Here is a 22,488-nt window from a genome sequence, read left to right as displayed (position 1 = left end):
AAATTTATTTATTTTTATTTTTTGTTATTTATTATTTTGGGGGGGGGTAAATTTATTTTTTTTAAAAAAGCCTAATTGAGGGGATTAAGGAGAGAAAGAAAAGTTGGAATGGTAAGGCAGCTCATATGCCATACAGCATATGGTAGAGCTAGGATAACACCACAAGGGCAGCAAAGACTGGAGCTCTGATAGATTGTGGCTTCCCTCATGGGAATAAAAGATAGACTACCCATGTTAAAAAAAAGATAAAAGAAGAAGATATATATATATATTTTTTAAAGGTAGTTTAGAGAAAGAATAAGCAGATATAAAAAAGAACAAAACTGAAATCAGAAATGAAAAAATAGTTACTGAAATTGAAATAATAGATAATTAAGACAATATTTTATAATTATATAATACATATAGTATACAAATAATAGTTAAATATCATATTAGTCACAGCTAGAAATAATGAATTGGAAGATAGAACTGAGGATATCTATCAGAATTGTACACAGAGATGAAGAGCTTGAAAATATGAAAAAGAAGTAAGAGGCATGGTTGGATAGAATGAGGAGGTCAAGTGTAATAAGAATGCCATAAGGGAGAATTCAGATAATAAATGCCAGGTAATATATTAAGATATAATAATCAACAATAGTCAAGAAGAAAAGATACTTAAGTCCTTACATCAAAAGGGTTTACTGAGGGCTGGAATTAAATAACTTTAAAATTCACACACACACACACCCACACACACACACACATATACACACACAGGTGTGCATGCCAGCCAAGACTTACTATAGTGAACTGAAAAAGAGATTAAAAAAAGAAAATCATAAACACCACCAAGAAGCAGATTATCTACAAGCAATCATGCTAACACTAGACTTCTCATTAGCACTGGCAATAATAATATGCCAGAAAACAACAGAACAATATTATCAAAGAACTGAAGGAAAATTACTGTAAATCCGTAAGATGCAACCAGTCAGATTATCACTTATGAGTAAGGAAAAATGAAGTGATTTTCCATATATTCAAGAAATTAGAAGCTCACTAACCACTGATTCTCAAAAAAGAATTATTGAGGGGACATACTTCAGTTAAAAGTTAAAACTTTTTCAAAAAGGAGTTAAGAAGAAAAAATCATATATAAGAAAATACATTGAACAAACATGATATTAAATCTAAAATGTTGAGTATAAGGAATAAAAGAGAAGAGGAGAAAAGCAGAAAAAGAAAAATTTTTTAATGAAATGACAAAAAAGTTTAAATAACACAATACAGTCATACTTCATTTTATTGCAATTTCACTTTATTGCACTTCCCAGGTATACAATAAATACAATAATGAGTTAAACCAATATTAAAAGCTAGAAGCTCTCAGATGTAATAAGAAAAGAGAGATTTTTCTTAATTTTCTATTTTCCTATAGGAAATATAAGAAAAATCAGCTGAATTCTGTTAACAAGAAATATACCTAATTATGCTAAGTAAAATAAGTCAGACAGAAAAAGATAAATACTGTATGATATCTCTTATATGTAGAATCAAAATAAACACAACAAAACAAATTAATGAATATGATTTAAAAAAAGACTCAGATATAGAAAAAAAAGTATGTGGCAGGCTCAAATGGATTTATTCCATTGGCTGTACTTTGATAACCCCTGCTCTAGAATTTAAATACTCATTTTCATCTCTGGTAAACACATTTTTACCAGGTATTGTGTTTGTGTTTCTAACAATTCCATGCTTTCTTATTTTGTAAAGTTAGGTGTACCAAGAAACATCAACATAAGAGATACACCCACATTTCAGAACCTGGTTACCAGTAGGGAGAGGAAGGGGGAGGAGGGGCAAGAGAAGGGTAGGGGATTGAGAGGTACAAACTACTATGTATAAAGTTAAAAAATTACAAGAATATATCATATAACACAGGGAATATAGCCAAAATTTTATAATAACTATAAATGGAGTATAACCTTTAAAAATTGTGAATCACTATGTTGTACGCCTGTAACATATAATGTTGTACATCAACTATACTTCAATTAAAAAATAGAAAAAAAAGAAATATACCTAAAATAAAATGACACATAAAAAATTGAAAATGAAGGAATTTTTAAATATGCCAAGTAAATAACAATAAAACAAAAGCTGATATAACTGTGCAAATATCAAACAGAAGACAAAATAAAAAGGAAAAATAATGAAATTTTTAACAAGACTATGTAACAGTCATGAGCTCATAGGTACTTATTAGTGTAACCTCTGAAATATACACAGCAAAATCTGACAAAATAGCAAGGAAGAAATCAACATATTTATAATTAAATTAGGATATTTTTATAACATCTCAGAAAATAGACAAAAAGACAAAAATGATTAAGGGTAGAGAAGCTTTGGCTGACACAGTTTTTTAAAGTTTGATCTAATAGATGTACCTAGAAACCTCCATCCAACCAGCACAGCTGAAAATTTTACTAATTTGACTATCAATTCACTCAACTAGGGAGAGTCTCGACTAATTCCAAAATAAATTTCTGACATAATATAAAGCACCCTTTCTGAGCAAAAGGCAATAAGATGAGAAATCAGCAGAAAAAAATTTAAATGTACATATTTGGAAACTAAAAAGTATACTTTAAAATAATCCACAGGTTACAAAGGAAATTGTGAAATTACAGAATATATAGAAAAAAATGAGAACAAAAGCATTACATATCAAAATACTTAAGATAAAAGTCAAAATACTATCATACTTAGATGCTTACCATAGTAGATGATTTTAATAGAAATCATTAGTGAATAAAACAAATGAATAAAACAAATGAACAAAACATTGAGTCCAAGATTGTAAAAGAGAAAGAAAATAGCGTTTCTTCCCTTTCCAAAGCCATCCACAGATTCACAACAATCCCAGGCAAAATTCCGATGAATGAAATTAGATTCCTATCTTATACCACTCACAAAAATTAACTCAAAATGGATTAAAGACTTAAATATAAGAACTGAAACTGTAAAATTCCTAGAATAATACACAAGGAAAATCTCCTTGACATTGGACAGAATAAACAAGTAGGACTATATCAGACTAAAAAGCTTCTGCCCAAAGAAGAATAAGCAACAAAAGCAAAAATAAACTGGGAGTACATCAAACTAAAAACCTCTGCACAAGCTGATTCAGTTTGGTGTACCTTAAAAGCTGGTACAAGAGTGTAAAGTAATTATATTCCAATAAAGAGCTTAAAAAATTTAAAAAATAAAATAAAATAAACCTTTGCACAGCAAAAGAAACCATCAGCAAAAAAGGGGGGAGCCTATGGGATGAGAGAATATATTTGCAAACTATCTATCTGCTAAGAAGTTAATATCCAAAATAAATATGGAACTCATATAACTCAATAGCAAAATATCCAATTTAAAAATGTGAAGCAGAACTGAATATGTATACATTTTTCCAAATAAGATATACAAATGGCCAACAGGTACGTGAAAAGGCACTCAGTGTCACTAACCATCACGGAAATGCAAATCAAAACCACAATGAGACATAACCTCACACCTACTAACTTGTTATTATCAAAAAGACAACAGACAACAAGTGCTGACGAGGCTGCGGAGAAAAGGGAACCCTAGTGCACTATTGGTGGGAATGAAAATTAATACAGCCATTATGGAAAACAGAGTCAAAGTTCCTCAAAAAATTAAAAACAGAACTACCATGTGATTCAGCAACTCACTTCAGAGTATATATATCTGAAGGAAATAAAATCACTATCCTAAAGGGTTATCTGCACCCTGATGTTCATCTTAGAATTATTTACAACAGCCAAGATATGGAAACAACCTAAGTATCCTAAGAACAGAAAAAGAATGTGAGATACACATACACACACACACACACACACACACACTGGAATATTTTTCAGCCATAAAAAAGAAGGAAGTCCTGCCTTTTACAAAAACATGGATGGACCTTGAGGACATTATGATAAGTGAAATAAGTCAAAGCAACAGAAATACTGTATGTTTGACATACAGCCTGACAAGATCAAATATTCACTGGGATGTGTGGTAAAGTGGGAACTCTCATTCTCTGAAAAGCAATTTGTCAGTATCTAAACTAAATATGCATATACCCTATGAATTCTACTTCTAGGTGTAAATACTAGAAAAAAAGTCTCACATATGTACATAAGAAGACATATGCACAGATGTTTGTTGTGACATCTTTAATAATAAAATATTTGAAATAAATTAATATATTGTAACCCATAAAAGAGAATACTATACAGCCGTTTTAAATGAATTAACTAACTATATGTGTCTGTGTGAATAATCAAGGAAAGGTGTCAAACCATAGTGTTAAAAGAAATAGGCAAAATGGTATTTGCAGATATAAAATGATACCAAAAGATGACACATGCTAATTAAGGCAAAAAAAATATTTAAATACATCATATTGCTTAAGTATCCACATATATATAAAAGTACTTTTTAAAGTCATTGGATACATACTGAATTCATAAGAGTGGTTGCCTCCAAAGAGCAGAGGGAAGGAGTGAATCTGGGATTGGTGATTTAAATGGATTGTAGCCATTTCTGTAACATTTTTTCCATAGAAGAAAAATTGGGAACGAATATGACAAATGTTACATTATAGGTAGTATGACTATTGATTCCTGATATATTATGATTTTAATATTTTAAAAAATATCTCAAAATTAAAAGAAAGCAAATAAGGACTTCCCTGGTGACACAGTGGTTAAGACCCCACATTCCCAATGCAGGGGGCCTGGATTCAATCCCTCGTCAGAGAACTAGATCTCATATGCATGCCGCAACTAAGAGTTCATATACCACAACTAAGGAGCTGGCAAGCCACAACTAAGGAGCCCACCTGCCGCAACTAAGACCTGGCACAACCAAATAAATAAATAAAATATTTTAAAAAGAAAGCAAATTAAACAAATATACTGTGAAGCCCTAAGGAGGCAGATAATCGTGGCAAATTTATCTGTAGATTACCAGTGTGCCCACCTGCAAAAGATTCAGTCCCCTTTTTAATGCAACCTATCCTTTCAAGCTCTTGGAATCTCTAAAGGAGCGACTACACATCTTCACCGAAATCTTCTAGGAACAAATCTTTTCTGGTTTCCTTTATTTTATCCACTGCCCATGAGGCTATTTGAAGAAGCCCCCCCCCCCCTTACTAATGCCTTTCTTTGTCAAAGGCACTGCCATCTGCGGCTGAAAAAGCCACTGATCCTCAAGGTGCCTTGTGATGCTGGGTTCCATAAAGAATGAGGATTTCCTTCTCCAAATGGATACTTGTTACCTGAGCCCCAAAATAGCACAGCTTGGGAGTTTGAGACTAGCAGATGCAAACTGTTATATACAGAATGGATAAACAACAAGGTCCTAGGTATTAGCACAGGGAACTATATTTAATATCCTGTTATAAATCATAATGGAAAAGAATATTAAAAAGAATGTGTGTGTGTATGTATCTCTAAATCACTGTGCTGTAAAGCAGAAATTAATACATTATAAATCAACTCTAATAAAATTAATTTTTTAAAAGTAGCGTAGCTTGAGTTGTTTCATAACATATTTTAATAAAATTGCTGCCTAGTCATCTGTGAACAAGAACACATTTACACACATACACTTACACACTCAAGGAACAGTTTTCAACATTAGTGCATTTCAAGTGCATACTTAGAAAACAATAGTTTTTTCTGTATAGTTTTATTTTTACATAAAAGAGTTTGGTTACTAGGAGTCATAGGATAAAAACTATCCCCTTTTCAAATCTTATTTTTTCACATGATCTCTGCTTTTCTTTTTCATACCTGGCCCCTTTCAGTGATTTCCTAGAACAAAAGAACAAGCTTCCCCGAAAGTGTATTAATTATTTCACTCCTTGCAAATAGAAAACTCCTTATAACTTTGAAATTGTTATTTCTAGACTCATCAAGTTTTCAAAATCTTACAGCTAAAATTCTGCCAAAACTTAGGCACAAAATGCCATATGATCACTAATACCCCACCAATCTCTTCTGTTTACCTTCATGCATTGTGTGGCATGGCTCACTCCCTGTCTTCATATGCCTGATACTTACTTCACTTGTAAGACACCAAATCTTCCTGACTAATGGGTGCATCAGGAGAACAGATGGAAGGAGAAGTATTCAGATTCTGACTGTAGTAGGGAGAATTTTTTCATTGATTCAGCAAGCATTTGTTAAGTGTCTGCTCCTTCAGAGACCATGCTAAACGTAGGGACTGATGAAGAGAACACAGAACTTACTCTCAAAGAAGGGAGCAACAATCTGTGCAAATCAAGTGAGGAACAGTGGGGAGGATTACAGAGTTCAAGAATATGGGTGCTGACTGGGAGAGAAAAATAGCAAAGGAAGACCAAGAAAGTAGCTCAACTGAAATAGGTGGGGATGAGACACATTTCCTGATTTCAAACAATCAGAGACCTAGATGGGAAAAGAAAAAGTGAGCTCCGTCACTAGCTGTGGACCATTTCTTCCATAACATTTCCAAGGCAGAGTGGTCCTTGCTGAATCTCGCTTCCTTTCACTACCATTCAGTCCATGATGTTCACCCTAGAAATGACACCAGTGAAAATGTGTCTGTTTCATCAGACAACCACACTAATTTGTTCATTTGCCTTTTTAAAGCAAGACCTGAGAAATCTAAAGGTAAGTCCCATGTTTCTCTCAATTCTATTGTTATCATTGGTTTTTTATGGTATGTAGAGGCCCTTTTGTACCCTGTCTTTAGTGTGAATGTACCAAAGCTTAAGATTTATACTTTTGACTCCATGGTTTATTTTTTTCTAGCATTTCTCTCCTTCTAGCTTCTTGTTTCCCTATCCTTATTTTCAGTAGCTTGCTCCATTTTCAACTATTAACATCCATTTGGAGGCTATAATTGAAACTAATTGGTACTTAATGTGGTACTATAATAATAAATAATATTTATTAAGTACTTACAATGCACCAGGCACTGTACTCAGGGATTTATATATGCATATACATTATATCAGATAAATATTGCTATTCCTATTATAAAAAGAAGGAAATAGTGAGACTAGGTAACTTGTCCATGATCCTACAATTATGAGCAGCAGAGGCTAGGATTCAAATTCAGGTTTACTTACCTGAATCTAAAATCAAGCAGTGCCTCCATCCTATTCAAATGGTGAGAAGTATGGTCACCAGCTCTAAGATATTTATGCTTATGGGGAAAAGAGAAACTTTTCTAAAATTAATCTAAAAAACAGTAATTAGCAAAGAACAGTTACAGTAATGATCATGATAAATCAATACAATCATTCCAAAGAAGTGATGGAAAAAAGAGGAATAATAATAAAGCAATAAAGGGTGACATAAAAATCTTACCAGTCGATGATTTCTGAAAGTCTGATTTAGCAGAGAGAAATCAGAAGGAAGAAACAGCATCTTCCAAAGATTCCCACCTTATCCTTTCCTTCCAAAAAGGCACCCAAATTAAAAGGGACTTGCGCAGAATAATCTGAAGACATGTATTCTCCTACTATATTTAACTGATTCTAAATAGAGAGTTTGGTGGTCTCTCAAAGTCCTGTCTTTTAAAACTTCGAGCATAAAGAGTTTGAAAAGTAACTCTGTTCTTCACCTCTCACTCATTTAATTACTTTTTTTTCACAGTAAGGCAAGAAGAACCAAGTAAGTTTTATATCTATTCATCAATTCTGCAGTTGGTTCCTATATTGATTATATCCTTTTCTGAACATGTAAGACCTTGACATTCAAGTTTTTCAATTTCTCTATTTATACTGATTAACTTCTTCTCAAGTCACTGATGAATATTTTGAAAGTGAAAAACCACAGATGGAAAATTAAATAATGAACTGGTTAAAGGTGACCTGGAATTAGAAATAATGTTTTTGAATATTTTTTTATAAATTTTCACCTATGGAAAAAATGTTAGCTGTTAATATTTTTATTTTTAGAGTTTATAAGTCCTTTTGGAAGGAAATTTTAAAAGTAGAAGATAACAGAAATAAAACTGTATTGGTAAAGTTAAATTCATTGAGATCTTACTCATTCAAAAAATATATGTTATTGAGGTCCTACCATGTGCCAGGCACTGGGAATACAGCAGGGACCAAAACAGAAGGCGATACTGCCCTCCCAAAGTTTATATGCAAATTTGAACATTCTTGACATGTTCTTATCCAGAGAAGTTGAGGAAAATAGAAAGAAAATATAGTTTATTCCTCTCACTTCTAGAAATGGAGCTGTTGCATCTGACAAATATGTTTTAGTATTATTAGAAATAGAATATATTTCCATCTTTATTCACTGAACAGCATCAATGAGAGCCATGTTCTCTATATCCACATTAATGACACCTACAATTCTAAGAAATTCCCTTTCTGTTTGATATTTGTTATGCACTAACTATAGGTTATACAGATAGTGAAAAAAATAAACATGATTCAAATGTCCTACTAAAAACAAACTAGACTTTGTATACTTAAGACATAACAAGGACATGATAGAGATCATATATTATTGCCTGAGGACGGAGGCAGGAAAAGCAAAGTCTATCTTTATTTCTGACAGTTGGAACTGCTTATGTTAATTAACCTTTGCATGCACATAGACCAACTTCTTCCTGCTTGGATTACTGAATAATATGTGGAAAATGAAACTGATAAGTAGAAATAATTAAGAATGCCATGAAAATCTTGGAATTAGCTCTATTGACTTTTTAAGAAAAGAATATGTTTTCAACTAAATAATATGACAGAAATGACAGAGAAAAGTGGGAAAACTCATGAAAAAGCAAGCAATGAGAGAAGGGAATAGAATGAAAATGGAAGCAAAATTTAAAGGAAATGAGCTTTTTCCAGCTCTGGGGTATTTTAATTTCCAAGAGAAATAGAAAATAACTTACCCCTCCACACCCTTTCAAAAACGACTGTGTTGCTGTAAAAGAGAGACTAAAGTAACTCATGTAAAAGGTTTGGAGCTTGCTCTTCCCTTTTCATTCCAGAAATTCTTGTCTGGAAACAATATCAGTAAGAATTCTATTCAATATTATTAGTGACAATTCTGTTATCAACGTCAACCCATACTAATAATTTGTGTTTGGATTTTAGCAAATGTAGCAGTACCTATCAGTAAGTTTTTTTTCTTTTTATAAATCTGGGGTAAATTGGGATCCCAAACTGAGATTTTTTTTTTTCTCCAAATCTGACCAGTTGCATTTAATGATTCTATTTATAAATATTCCCTCTCCCTTTTACTTGGCAACCTCCCTTTTATTTGGCAAGCTGGTGTTATTAATTTCTCAAAAATAAAAGAATAAATATTTGACTAAGGGACTAAGTATCAAAAACATTTTGTTTTCTAAAAAAAAAAGACTCAAACAGCTTTTAATAACAAATAAAACTTTCCATACTGCAAAAATGAAAGATAGAGGGTGGGATATAAAAACATGGAGATAACAATAAGGAATAGAGGAAAAATCAGTACGATTTAGGTGTGGGAAAAGAAAAGAATAATTGCAATTAGCATTCAAATTTTTGGAAAATTCTCTGTATATCCTCTATACTAGATGAGAAAGAAAATGACACAAGCATACATGTATTAGCCCATTCTGCCTTTCTACTATATTGAAATACACTGAAGCCAGTTGTATCAGACTAGGACTATTCCTTTACCACAAAAGAAATGCTAATTTCTCTTATTCCACTATGGATTTCTTTCTGGGGGAGGTTTAGTGTCTTCCAAACATCTCTCTGTTGCCTTAGAAAGAGCAAGGAAAGAAACTACATTCTTGATCCTAAAATTCTGCTAATACATTTTTGTTTCATGTTGTTCTGCCAGTTACTCCAGTACCTATTGGTAAGTTATTATTCATCTATTTTTTGATTCCAATGTCTTTTTAAAAATTTGTCCTCAAGTAAAGAATTTCATACTCACATTTTCCAACCCCCTTTGCCTCTCCATTATCTAGTACCCTTAAGTTACTGATAAATTTCAAAACTATAGTATGCCCAATGACTGGTAAAAAAATAAAGGAGGGAAAATTAAGACCCTGAGGTAGTATTTTTCACCCAATGAAGAGAAAAATTTAAATATAATAAGCAATGTCAGCAATGCTTTGGTAAAAATTATACACTGATACATCACTGATCCCATTTAAATTAGTATAACCCTTTCAAAAGAAAGTAAATGTGCAGTATGTTGTGAGGTACATAAAATAGAATATCCTTTAAACTCATAATTCCATTTCCATGTATATGCTCTAAGGAATGATTCTAAATATGGAATAAAACTATTTTCATGATGTTAATTGGTTTTAAAAAATGGAAAGGTAATCTATTGCAGTGGTTAAGAAAGGAATCAGACAGACCTGGGTTCAAATCTCAGCTAAAACACCAGACATGTGGCTGTGGGCAAATTATTTAATTACTCTTAAAATTTAATTTGTATTATCTTTATTTGGTATTGTCCTTAATCATTTCCTTGCAAATCTGATGTCCTCATTCTCCTTATTCCACATTACTTGTGCAACTAATTTACTTATAAATTAGTGGAAAGCATAAACCCCTACTGAGAGAAAAAAAAAATAGATGGGGGAAACAAGTGCTGGTGACACAAATCAAGCCGTGAGGGAAATCTGATGGTGAAGAGAGAGGGAGAGCAGGAAATCAGGTCTCTCTGCCAAAAGAGAGAGGGCAGGAAAATTATAAGAGCTAAGTTCAAATGTGGCATCTGCTAACCTTTCTCCTACTATGCCTCAAGGGTCTACTTTAACACACTTTTCCATGGAGGACTTTCAAGAGAAACACTTTTTCAAAAATTACCAATGAACATGAAATTCTTTTTTCCCAGTTTCCTAAGAAACGTGCATATATACACACTTTCCCCATCTTTACCTATGTCTCCTAAAATAGACTTGAAATTTTCATGTTCCAGTTACTATATGATAATAACCTAACTCTTTTAGTCAGAGAGACCATGTTATTCTTTCAAAGTAACACCCCCAGAGAGATCTATTTTTATGATTTTGACACAGGATTCTGAATTACCTCTAGCAATTTAGTTTTTTATTTGGCAGTCACATAGAGCGTCGTCTAGGTTGGCATTATTAGCTAAGTGCTCTCTAAGTGTTGTGAGACAGATGGGTATTTTTATCAGATGACAAAATGTCCATTTTTACTACTTTCAAGAGTAATAACATTAATATTATTCAATACACTAGATGGAGGTACGACTTTGACTTGGATGAGATTTTCTGCATAAATTCACCAGCTGCCTATTTTTCAGCAGCTTTTCATATTCCCTCCACATACAAAGCCAGTCATTTTTTTCTAATGACTGCATTTCAACTCCTTTCTAAATGACCTATGAGCAAAGAATAAATCTTTAACTTATTGTAATAACAGTCTCTACAGATACTATTAGCTTGTAACTAATAAATAATGCTTATCTATAATAATTGTGTGAAATTAATACCTTATATTAACTGTAAACTAATATCTAAATATTAATAACTTCTCTCATAACAATAATAATTACTGCATGTGGGTAATAGCATTCCTATTACCTGAAGTTTATATGAAGATGTGGGTATATTAATGCCTCCACATTTGCCCTTCAGACCTAGATTACTAGACAAAAACAGCAGAGGGCTTGATTTATGATGTTTCATTGCAGCTTCCTTCTTAGCAGGGAGAGTGATCTCAAGAATTTTTTTCCTCTTCCGCTACAGAGAATATGATTAGTAACTGAATTTTTGGAAGCTTGAATTTTGTGTTAGGTTAAGTAGAGTCCTTTTCCAACACCACCAACATGCTGTTTGGTTGGCAATCCTCATGTCCTTTGACTTCCCACAGGGTTCCAGTCCCATGCTTTGATCGTAATCACTTCTGTTAATGCAAAACCTAAGTGGCATGTTTCTCCATCTCTTTTGATTTTAAATTTTTCATTTCTCAAAATTATTGATGTTAAGTGAAAAATCTGTTGATGCAATGAATGAAGAGAACAGACATAATATGGCCTTATTTTTAATAGAACAATGTCCTAAAGTAATAAAGACTTTAGCTCAGATATTTTTAAGGTAAGGCAAGGAATAAGTAAACTAAGTGATGGATCTAGAAGAGTTATATAATGGAAAGTGAAAAAATACAACAGACACATTATGAGGTTTGAGACTGAAACAGGAAGAAAAATAAAAAGAGCGAAGTTTAAATAAACATTTTAAATCTTCATAAAAATTGAGAAGAAAAGGAGGAGGGGCTAAACTCAACTCCATTTTGCCCACTCTAAAGATATGAAAGATTTAGGAGTATAAGAGATCAGGAACTGAAGCTCTTGGGATTTCTCATTTGTCATTATAACTGATTCTTGCTCTGCCCTATTCTATACCCCTGAAAGATGTGCAAATAAGAACCCTGGTCTTACATGGTTACATGTTTTACACATGCTATTTCTTAAATCATATTTAAAATTCTTGATTAAACCTCAGAGATTATCAGAAAGAAAAAATTGAAAAATGATGATAAAAGTTTTTAAATTGACAATTATAAATAAACTTTCTGTACTGCAAAAGGAATATGATGAAAGCTGACATGCTGGTTAGAGGTTTGAAAGGTAAAAAGAATGTTGAAAGACAGGAAAAATGAAGAGGGAACTTAAATTAGTAATCTCGAACTGGTAAGCAGTCTCCTGAAAGGTTGTGATCATTGACCTGGTTAAGAATCTTAAAAAAAAAAATTATTTCACTAGAAAAGTGAATTTATAACCCATTAAAAAGGCCTTGCAAAATGGCCTAGAAAGTTAGGTTACTTAAGTGGAGTGAAGATTGAATTAATAAGGGATAGAATTTTCATATAGGGTGTAATGTTTCCCAGAAGTCCCTTTTCTGATGTTCCAAGTGCATTTTCATTGGGAATTCAGTACATACTTTTTTTAAAATAATAATTTGTTTTATTTTTCTTTTTTAGTAATTGGTCCAGTAGCAGCCGGTAAGTTCCAACTGTCTTTCTCAGTTTCTTCTGACCATCTGTAATACCTGGGTTCCTTTATTTGCACTGATACTTTTAACATCTTACCAGCCTGAACCCCAAGAGACTATTTACCACCACTTTTCTCCCACATTTTCTAGTATTACTTTAAGTTACAAATAGTTTGGGGATTTGGGCAGTTTTGTTGGGTTTTTGTTTTGGGGGGCGGTTTTGTAAATTGACCCACAGAAACAGGAAACCACATGTCAAGGACAGAGAAAAAAAGTCATTTGGTTAGAGAATTAAATTATAGAACAGAAACAAAAGCAAACAATGCTGGCAAAATATGTTGGGATATTGGGATGAGATCACTAGAAAGACCATGAATATAAGACAATAACAAATTTATATTTTAATCTGAAGCTATAGGGTCACAAAACAAAATTCTAAGAGATAAAAAATGGAAAATAAAAGAAGATATGAGTATAGGTGAGAGTATAAGGAAGGACAGGCGCACAACGTAAACAAAGAAAAACTAACTAAAATAGAGTTGAATATAAAAAGAAAAGTTGATCTTTGTCCCCTCCTTCACAGAGGTTATCATCTCTAAACCTGAACCACCACTGCTGCTCAGAGAGTAAGGGTTAGGAGCACTACTTTGGAAGCCTTTTCTGACGCTCCCTCCTTGAAAGAATAGAATTGGGACTTACCTTTCATAATACTCAGGCAAACTAAAAAAAGAGTATTTGTTTTCATTTTCTAAAAAAAGTTGGTCTAAATGCATGAGTTAAAAAGCAAAGATTACAAAACTCTGATGAACAAAATCAAAGAACTAAATAAATGGAAAGATATTTCATGTTCATGGCTAGAAAGACTCGATATAGTCAAGATGCCAGTTCTTTCTAGATTAATCTATAGATTCAATGCAATTCTAATCAAAATCCCAGCAAGATATTTTTTAAATTCTGAAAAACTGATTCTAAAATGTATATGGAGTGGCAAAAGACCCAGAATGGCCAATACAATATTGAAAAAGACACTGTCAAGAGAATTAGAAGAAATGCCATGGACTGACAAAAAATATTTGCAAAAGACACATCTGCTAAAGGACTGTAACACAAAATATACAAAGAACTTTAAAGCTCAACAATAAGAAAACAAAATAATTTTAAAAATGGGCCAAAGATCTTGACAGATACCTCACCAAAGAAGATATATGGATGGCAAATAAGCATTTAAAAAAAAAGACATTCAACATCATATGGCATCAAGGAATGCGAATTAAAATAAAAATTAGATACCATTGCATACCTATTCTAATGGTCAAAATTCAGAGCACTGACAATACCAAATGCTGACAAGGATATGGAGCAACAAGGAATTGTCATTCTCTGCTGGTGGGAATGCAAAGTGATATAGCCATTTTGGAAGGCAATTTGGTAGTTTCTTACAAAACTAAACATATTCTTATCATAAAATTTGGCAATCATGCTCCTTGGTACTTATTCAAGGAATTGAAAACTTATGTCTACACCGAAACCTGCACACAGATGTTTATAACAGCTTCATTTATAATTGCCAAAACTTGGAAGCAACGAAGATGTCCTTGACTAGAGGGAAGGAAAAGAAAAGGAAGGAGGCAAACAAGAATATCAAAGGGCACTGGAGGAACATGTTTCTTGCTGTCAGCTTTGAGATTTCAGCAGGAGGTCTACCCACAAACCTCTGAGAGTGCCCCACTTAAAGATCCCCTTACCAGGCAGTGGACACCCGTATATATGGAAGAGTAAAGAGATGGAGCCTTTTTAAGCAAATGAAAATAAGTTGCTATCAGCTGTGGTACATATATACAATAGAATATTACTCAACCATAAAAAGAATGAAATTGAGTCATTTGCAGAGATGTGAATGGACCTAGAAACTATCATATAAAGTGAAATAAGTCAGAAAGAGAAAAACAAATATTGTATATTAATGCATAAATGTGGAATCTAGAAAAATGGTATTGATCTTATTTGCAAAGCAGAAATAGAGGCTTCCTAGGTGGTGCAGTGGTTAAGAATCCACCTGCCAACACAGGGGACACAGGTTTGATCCCTGCTCCAGGAAGATCCCACATGCCGCAGAGCAACTAAGCCCATGCGCCACAGCTATTGAGCCTGTGCTTTAGAGCCCATGAGCCACAACTATCGAGCCCATGTGCTGCAACTACTGAAGCCCATGCACCTAGAGCCCATGCTCTGTGACAAGAGAAGCCATGGCAATGTGGAGCCCGTGCACCACAACAAAGAGTAGCCCCCACTCACCGCAACTAAAAGAAAGCCCATGCACAGCAAAAAAGACCCAACACAGCCAATAAAATAAATTAATAAATTAATTAATTTTTTTAAAAAAGCAGAAATAGAGACACAGATGTAGAGAACAAAGGTATGGATACCAAGGAAGAAGGGTGGGGGTGGGATGAATTGGTAGATTGGGATTGACATATACACACTATTGATACTACATATAAAATAGATAACTAATGAGAACCTACTGTATAGCACAGGGAACTCTACTCAGTGCTTTATGGTGACCTAAATAGGAAGGAAATCCAAAAAAGAGGGGATATATGTATATGTATAGCTGATTCACTTTGCCATACAGCAGAAACTAACACAACATTGTAAAGCAACTATACTCCAAAAAAAACTAATTAAAAATAAATAAATAAATAAAAAGTAAATTTTATTTAAAAAATTGCTATCAGCATAAAAATGGACTTCTGTATCTATGGTATGTTTTATGTAAGCCTCATAGAAACTACAAAGCAAAAATCTAGAGTAGAGTCACAAAAAAAAGTTTTAAAGGGGAATCTGAGCACATCACCATGGAAAACCACCACCTTACAGGGATAGTCAGAAACAGTAGGAAAAAGAAACAGTGGAAATACCCCCCAAAAAAGAAGGCAAACAATAAGATGGCAGTAGTATGACCTTATATATCAATTAATAATCACTCTAAATTCACCAATCAAAAGGCACAGAGTAGCTAGATAGATTAAAAAATAATATCCAACCATATGCTGCCCACAGGAGACTTATTTCAGCTCTAAACACACAGAGGCTCAAAGTGAAGGGATGGAATAAGGTATTTCATGCAATTGGAAACAAAAAAATGCAAAGGTAGCCATACTTATATCAAACAACATAGATGTTAAGCCAAAACAGTAATAAGACATAAAGAAGGTCATTATATAATGAAGAAAGGGTCAATACACCAAGAAAATATAACCATTGTAAATAAATATGCACCCCACACTGGAGCACTTAAATATATTAAGTCTACACTAACAACTGAAGGGAGAAATAGATAACAATACAGTAAGAGCAGGGGACTTTGGTATCCTACTATGAGCATAGATAGATCATCCAGACAGAAAATCAACACAGAAACACTGGAATTGAACTATACTCTGGACCAAATGGACTTAACAGACATATATAGAACATTCCATCCAACAACAGCAGAATACACATTCTTCTTCAGTGCATATGGAACTTTCTCCAGGACAGATCATATGGTAGGGCACAAGCAAATCTTAGTAAACTTAAGAACACTGAAATCATACCAACTCTCTTTTCTGGCCTTAATGGTATGAAGCTAGAAAGCAATAACAAAAGGAAAGCTGGAAAATCTAAACATGGAAACTAAACAACACACTTCTGAACAAGCAATTGATCAAGGAAGAAATCAAAAGAGAAATTTAAAATTATCTTGAAACAAAAGTGGGAATACAGCATATTAAATTTATGGGATGTAGCAACAGCAGTTCTGAGTGGAAAGTCTATAGCAATAAATGCTCATATTAAAAAATTAGAAAGATCTCAAATAACCTAACTTTACACCTCAGTGAGCTAGAAAAAGAACAAATTAAATCCAGTTAGCAGAAGAAAGAGAGTAATAAAGATCAGAGCAGAAATAAATGAAATAGAGACCAGAAAAACAATAGGATCAACAAAACTAAGAACTGGTTTTTTGGAAAGATAAACAAAATTGACAACCCTTTAACTAGACTAAGAAAAAAACAAGATGAATAAAACTAGAAATGAAAGAAGAGACATTATAACTGACACTACAGAAATACATAGGATCATAAGAGATTACCATGAACAATTATATGCTGACAAATTGGACAACCTAGAAGAAATCAAAAAATACCTAGAAAATCTGAACAGACTAAATAACCAGTAAAAACAAATCAAATCAGTAATCAAACCTCCCAACACAGAAAACCCCAGGACCATATGGCTACACTGTTAAATTCAACCAACATTTTCCAAAAAATTGAAGAGGAGGGAACACTTTCAAACTCATACCTGATAACAAAGTTAGATAAAAGCACTACAAGGAAAGAAAACTATACACCAATATCTGATGAATACAGATGCAAAAATATTAGAAAACTGGATTTAAGAACACATTAAAATGATTATACTCCATGCCAAGTGGAATTTATCCCTGGGATGCAAGGATGGTCCAACATATGCAAATCAATAAATGTAATGCATCACTTTAATAGAAAGATAAAAATCATATCATCATCTCAATAGATGTAGAAAAGCATCTGACAAAATACACCATCCTTTCATGATAAAAACCCTGGACAGACTGGGTATAAAAGTAACATACCTCAATATAACAAAAGGCATAGGGGCTTCCCTGGTGGTGCAGTGGTTAAGAATCCACCTGCCAATGCAGGGGACACAGGTTCAATCCCTGCTCTGGGAAGATCCCACATGCTGCAGAGCAACTAAGCCCATGTGCCACAACTATTGAGCCTGTGCTCTAGAGCCCACAAGCAATAACTATTGAGCCCACATGCCACAACTGCTGAAGTCAATGTACCTAGAGGCTGTGCTCTGCAACAAGGAAAGCCACCGCAATGAGAAGCCCACATACTGAAACAAAGGGTAACCCCCACTTGCCACAACTAGAGAAAGCCGCACACAGCAACAAAGACCCAACACAGCCAATAAATAAATAAATAAATAAATAAATAAATAAATAAATAAATAAATAAACAAATAATTTTTTTTTAAAAACGGCATAATGAACAAACCCACAGGTAAGATTATATACAACAGAGAAAAATTGGAAGCTTTTCCTCTAGGATCAGGAACAAGATGAAGATACCTGCTCAGATCACTCTTATTCAATATAGTACTGGGAGTCCTAGCTAGAGAAACTAGGCAAGACAAAGAAATAAAAGAAATCCAAATCAGAAAGGGAGAGGTAGGGACTTCCCTCGTGGTGCAGTGGTTAAGAATACACCTGCCAAAGCAGGGGACATGTGTTCAATCCCTGGTCTAGGAAGATCCCACATGCCGTGGAACAACTAAGCCTGTGAGCCACAACTACTGAGTCCACGCACTGCAACTACTGAACTCCATGTGCCTAGAGCCGATGCTCTGCAACATGAGAAGCCACTGCAATGAGAAGTCTGTGCACTGCAATGAAGAGTAGCTCCTGCTCACTGCAACTAGAGAAAGCCCGTGCACAGCAACAAAAACCCAAAGCAGCCAACAAATAAATAAATAAATTTTTATAAAAAAAGAAAGGAAGAAGTAAAATTGTCACTATTTGCAACTGATATGATTTTGTATATAGAAAATACCAAAGATTCAATCAAAAAACTTCTGGAACTAATCAACAATTTCAGTAAAGCTGCAGGATATAAAATCAACATATGGGAATCAATTGCATTTCTACATACTAACAATGAAATAGCTGAAAAAGAAATAAAGACAACTTTCCCATTCATGGTAACATCAAAAACAATAAAATATCTAGGAATAAACTTAGCCAAGGAAGTGAAATATCTGTATAACAGAAACTATAAGACTTTGCTGAAAGAAATCAAAGAAGATAGAAACAACGGAAAGACATCTAGTGTTCATGGATCAGAAGATTAATACTATTAAAATGTTCATACTACTGAAAGCCATCTATAGATTCAACATAATCCCCATTAAAATAGCATTCTTCACATTCTCCACAGAAATAGGAAAAAAAAAGTCTTAAAATTTGTATGGCACCACAAAGACCTCAAACAGTGAATGCAATCCTGATGGGAAAAAAAATCAGATATGTCACACTTCCTGATTTCAAACTATACTACAAAGCTATAGTAATTAAAACAGAATGGTTCTGGCATAAAAATAGACACATAGACCGGTGGAACAGAATAGAAAGCCCAGAATTAAACCCTCACACATAAAATTAATATTTGACAAGGGAGCCAAGAACACCCAATGGGAAAAAGATAGTCTCTTCAGCAAATGGTGTATCACCTCACACCAGATAGAATGGCTATAATCAAGAAGGTGAGATAACAAGTGAGGAAAGGATGTGGAGAAAAGGGAACCCTTGTGCACTGTTGATGGGAATGTAAATTGGTTCAACCAATATGGAAAACAATAAGGTGGTTCCTCAAAAAATTAAAAATAGGTCTACTATATGATCCAGCAATTCTTTTTCTGGGAATATACCCAAAGGAAATGAGACAGGATATCAAAGAGATATATGTACTCCATGTTTATTTTAGCATTATTCACAATAGCCAAGCTATGGAAACAACCTAAGTTCCCATCAACAGATAAATGGATAAAGATGATGTGGTATACAGTCATTCTTCTGTATCCATGGGTGCAGCATCTACATATTCAACCAACCATTGATAGAAAACATTTGGGGGGAAAAAAATGCCAGAAACTTCCAAAAAGCAAAACTTGAATTTGTTGCATGCCAGGAACTACTTACATAGCATTTACATTATATTAGGCATTATAAGAAATCCAGAGATGATTTAAAATATACAGGAGGATGTTTGTAGGTTATATGCAAATACTATACCATTTTATATAAGAAACTTGAACTCTGCAGATTTGGGCAGAGGTGCGGGAAATGAAGTATCTCCCACAGATACTGAGGGATGACTGTATGTATACAATGGAATATTATTCACAGCCATGAGAAAGAAAGACATCTTGCCATTTGCAACAACATGGATAGACCATAAGCATATTATGCTAAGTAGATAAGTCAGACACAGGAAGAAAAGTACTGCATGATATTATCTATATGTGTAATCTAAAAAAGGCAAACTAGTAAGTACCAGTAAAATGGCAGTTACCAGGGAATTGGGAGTGCAGGTGTAGGACAGATGTTTAAGGGTACAAACTTGCAATGAGTAGTAAATAAGCCTTGGAAACCTGATACACAATATAGTGGATACAGACAACAATATTATAATTATGAAATTTGCTAAGAGACAAGAACATAAGAATTCCAACTACTAAAAAGAAAGGATCATTATGTAATGTGATAGAGCTGCTAATTATCATCACAACGACAGTCATATTACAGTATATAAACTATATCAAATTAACATGTATACTTTAAATTTGCATAATGTTACATGTCAATTATATTTCCATAAAAAAAATTTTAAATAAAGTAGCTACTCACAACAGACCAAGAGAAGGGGGAAGGGAAATGGATGTTCTCCATATTTAAATAAATGGAACTTAATTATTCATGACACAGATTCCAACCAGTGCAGAGGGTTACGGGTAGAGAAGAAGGGAAAACCTAATACCTATGGTGTGTTTATCTTTGTCTCTTTCAGTGGACAGTTCTGGAAAAATCAGTAAGTTTGGATCACTTCTTTACCTTACCCATTTCTGTGTCTAGGTCCTTTGTTCCCAAATATTTTTGTATTCCAAGTTCTTCTACCTTAAAGTAGTCAGTATTTCTTAAATAAGTGATTTTCTCATATTTTTATTTCCTTTTCTCTATTTTTCTCTTTGTAACTAAATATAATGGTCTTGTATTTGGTCCTGGTTCTTTACTAACATTACTGGCAACATATATTCCCAGCTAGTCTATCAAAAAAGAGCCTGTTTTCTTTGTGCTAAAATCTGGTAATAGATAATTTTGACTAAAAAGGAAAATCCCTTAAGATTGACATAAAGAATAGGTGTCAGGACAAGATGGTGACTTTGATAATTGACCAACGATACACGTTTTTCAAACTGAACTGAAGTAGAGTGGGTAAAAAACTGACTTCTGAGAGAACAGTGAAAGGTGGGAAATGCAATAGTTTGAATTTTGGTGGAATAAATATTACTTACCCAAGGATTCAATCCCATACATTACATTGGCTTCCTAAAGGCAATCTTCTCTGGAGTAGGATGTGGAGTTTTGGCCAGCAGCACTCCTGAGGATGAAACAAAGGGTTTTATACTCTCTGGAGGTCCTGTTTCTGCATTCACCAACAAAGGGTATCATTCGGAATTGGGTTCTTCTTGAGTTACAAAATTCTCACTTTCTTTTGTCTTTTATTTTTAGCACTATCTCCTGTGGGTAATTCATTATCTATTCTCAACTATGATATTTTATTAATACATTATTTATGGTTATTTTCTGGCCTGGTTGTTTCTCCCAAAATAGTCTTGTGTTTCTAAGGTCATTTTAAATGTCCCTATTCTTCAGAATCTTCTGACATTTTGAATAACTATTTTTGGAGAGACTGCTATAGAGGAGATCAAGTTTATTAAAAAAAAGGGTGCCATGATTGCTAAATTCTATGTATTACTCTTCATTAATACCACTGGAAGACACACTGGAGGCAAGGTTTGCTTTATGTCGTAGATACATCACCGATTTTTGAAACAATACTTCATTATTTTTTATACTATGTTCCTGAAGCCAAGATAGACTATTTTCTCTGCCCCATAACTCCTATTTCAAATAAAAAATAATGGACTAAAAATAAATAAATAAAAAATTTTTTAAAGGGTGCCATAGTACCTGGCCATCTTCTAGGCTCTGAAAAAGAATCTCCTTACTGACTCCCAGCAAAATAATGAAAGAAAGATTGATTTCTGAATTCTGTTAGATCTTTGCTGGTAATTTAGAACTCTTTTTTAGTTATAAGGGAAGATCAACTGAATCATATTAATAGGAAAAGAAAAACTACTTAAGAACAAAATCTTACCTACTTCGTGTTGCCTTCTAAATAACTTTACCTTTGAGGGATAATAGGCATTGAGCACCTACTACATACTGTGCACTCTGCTAGGCATTTTCAAAAACAGTATCTTTCATTCTTACTATAGCCCTGCCTGGTAGCTATTATGCCCCACTTTACAGACCAAGAAACTGGTTCATGCATGCCCAAGTTTAAAGAGTTGGTAAACAGCAATGTCAGGATCTAAACCCAGAATTTTCTGTCTCCAAAGTACACACTCTTTCCACGTCAACACATTGCCTCCTATACTGAACCACAAATGTCTTTTCTGTGATTAAACCTGAAACCTTATCTATAAATCAAATGTTTGTAAATACAAATATATACCTACTAGAAAAGCAATATAATTAAATGTACATAAAGAATCCTTTTAAAAATAGAAAGCATCTCATTTAAATTT

The 22,488-nt window shown here is 33.5% G+C and overlaps 1 protein-coding gene across 1 annotated transcript in view; it reads left to right on the top strand.

Moving 5' to 3' along the window:
- TSBP1 (testis expressed basic protein 1) overlaps positions 1-22,488 on the top strand; it is a 75,506-nt gene that overhangs the window by 42,394 nt on the left and 10,624 nt on the right. Inside the window, exons 16-22 of the mRNA XM_057698177.1 lie at positions 6,690-6,710; positions 7,701-7,718; positions 9,161-9,181; positions 9,891-9,908; positions 13,016-13,036; positions 20,685-20,705; positions 21,407-21,421. Of these exons, the coding sequence (XP_057554160.1) occupies positions 6,690-6,710; positions 7,701-7,718; positions 9,161-9,181; positions 9,891-9,908; positions 13,016-13,036; positions 20,685-20,705; positions 21,407-21,421 (135 nt within the window). The remainder of the gene's footprint in view (positions 1-6,689; positions 6,711-7,700; positions 7,719-9,160; positions 9,182-9,890; positions 9,909-13,015; positions 13,037-20,684; positions 20,706-21,406; positions 21,422-22,488) is intronic.

Source organism: Hippopotamus amphibius, chromosome 11, assembly GCF_030028045.1.
Source record: "Hippopotamus amphibius kiboko isolate mHipAmp2 chromosome 11, mHipAmp2.hap2, whole genome shotgun sequence".
Taxonomy (NCBI): Eukaryota; Metazoa; Chordata; class Mammalia; order Artiodactyla; family Hippopotamidae; genus Hippopotamus; species Hippopotamus amphibius.
The sequence above is the reverse complement of the archived record's forward strand: the minus strand, read 5'-3'. Positions and strand labels throughout refer to the sequence as shown.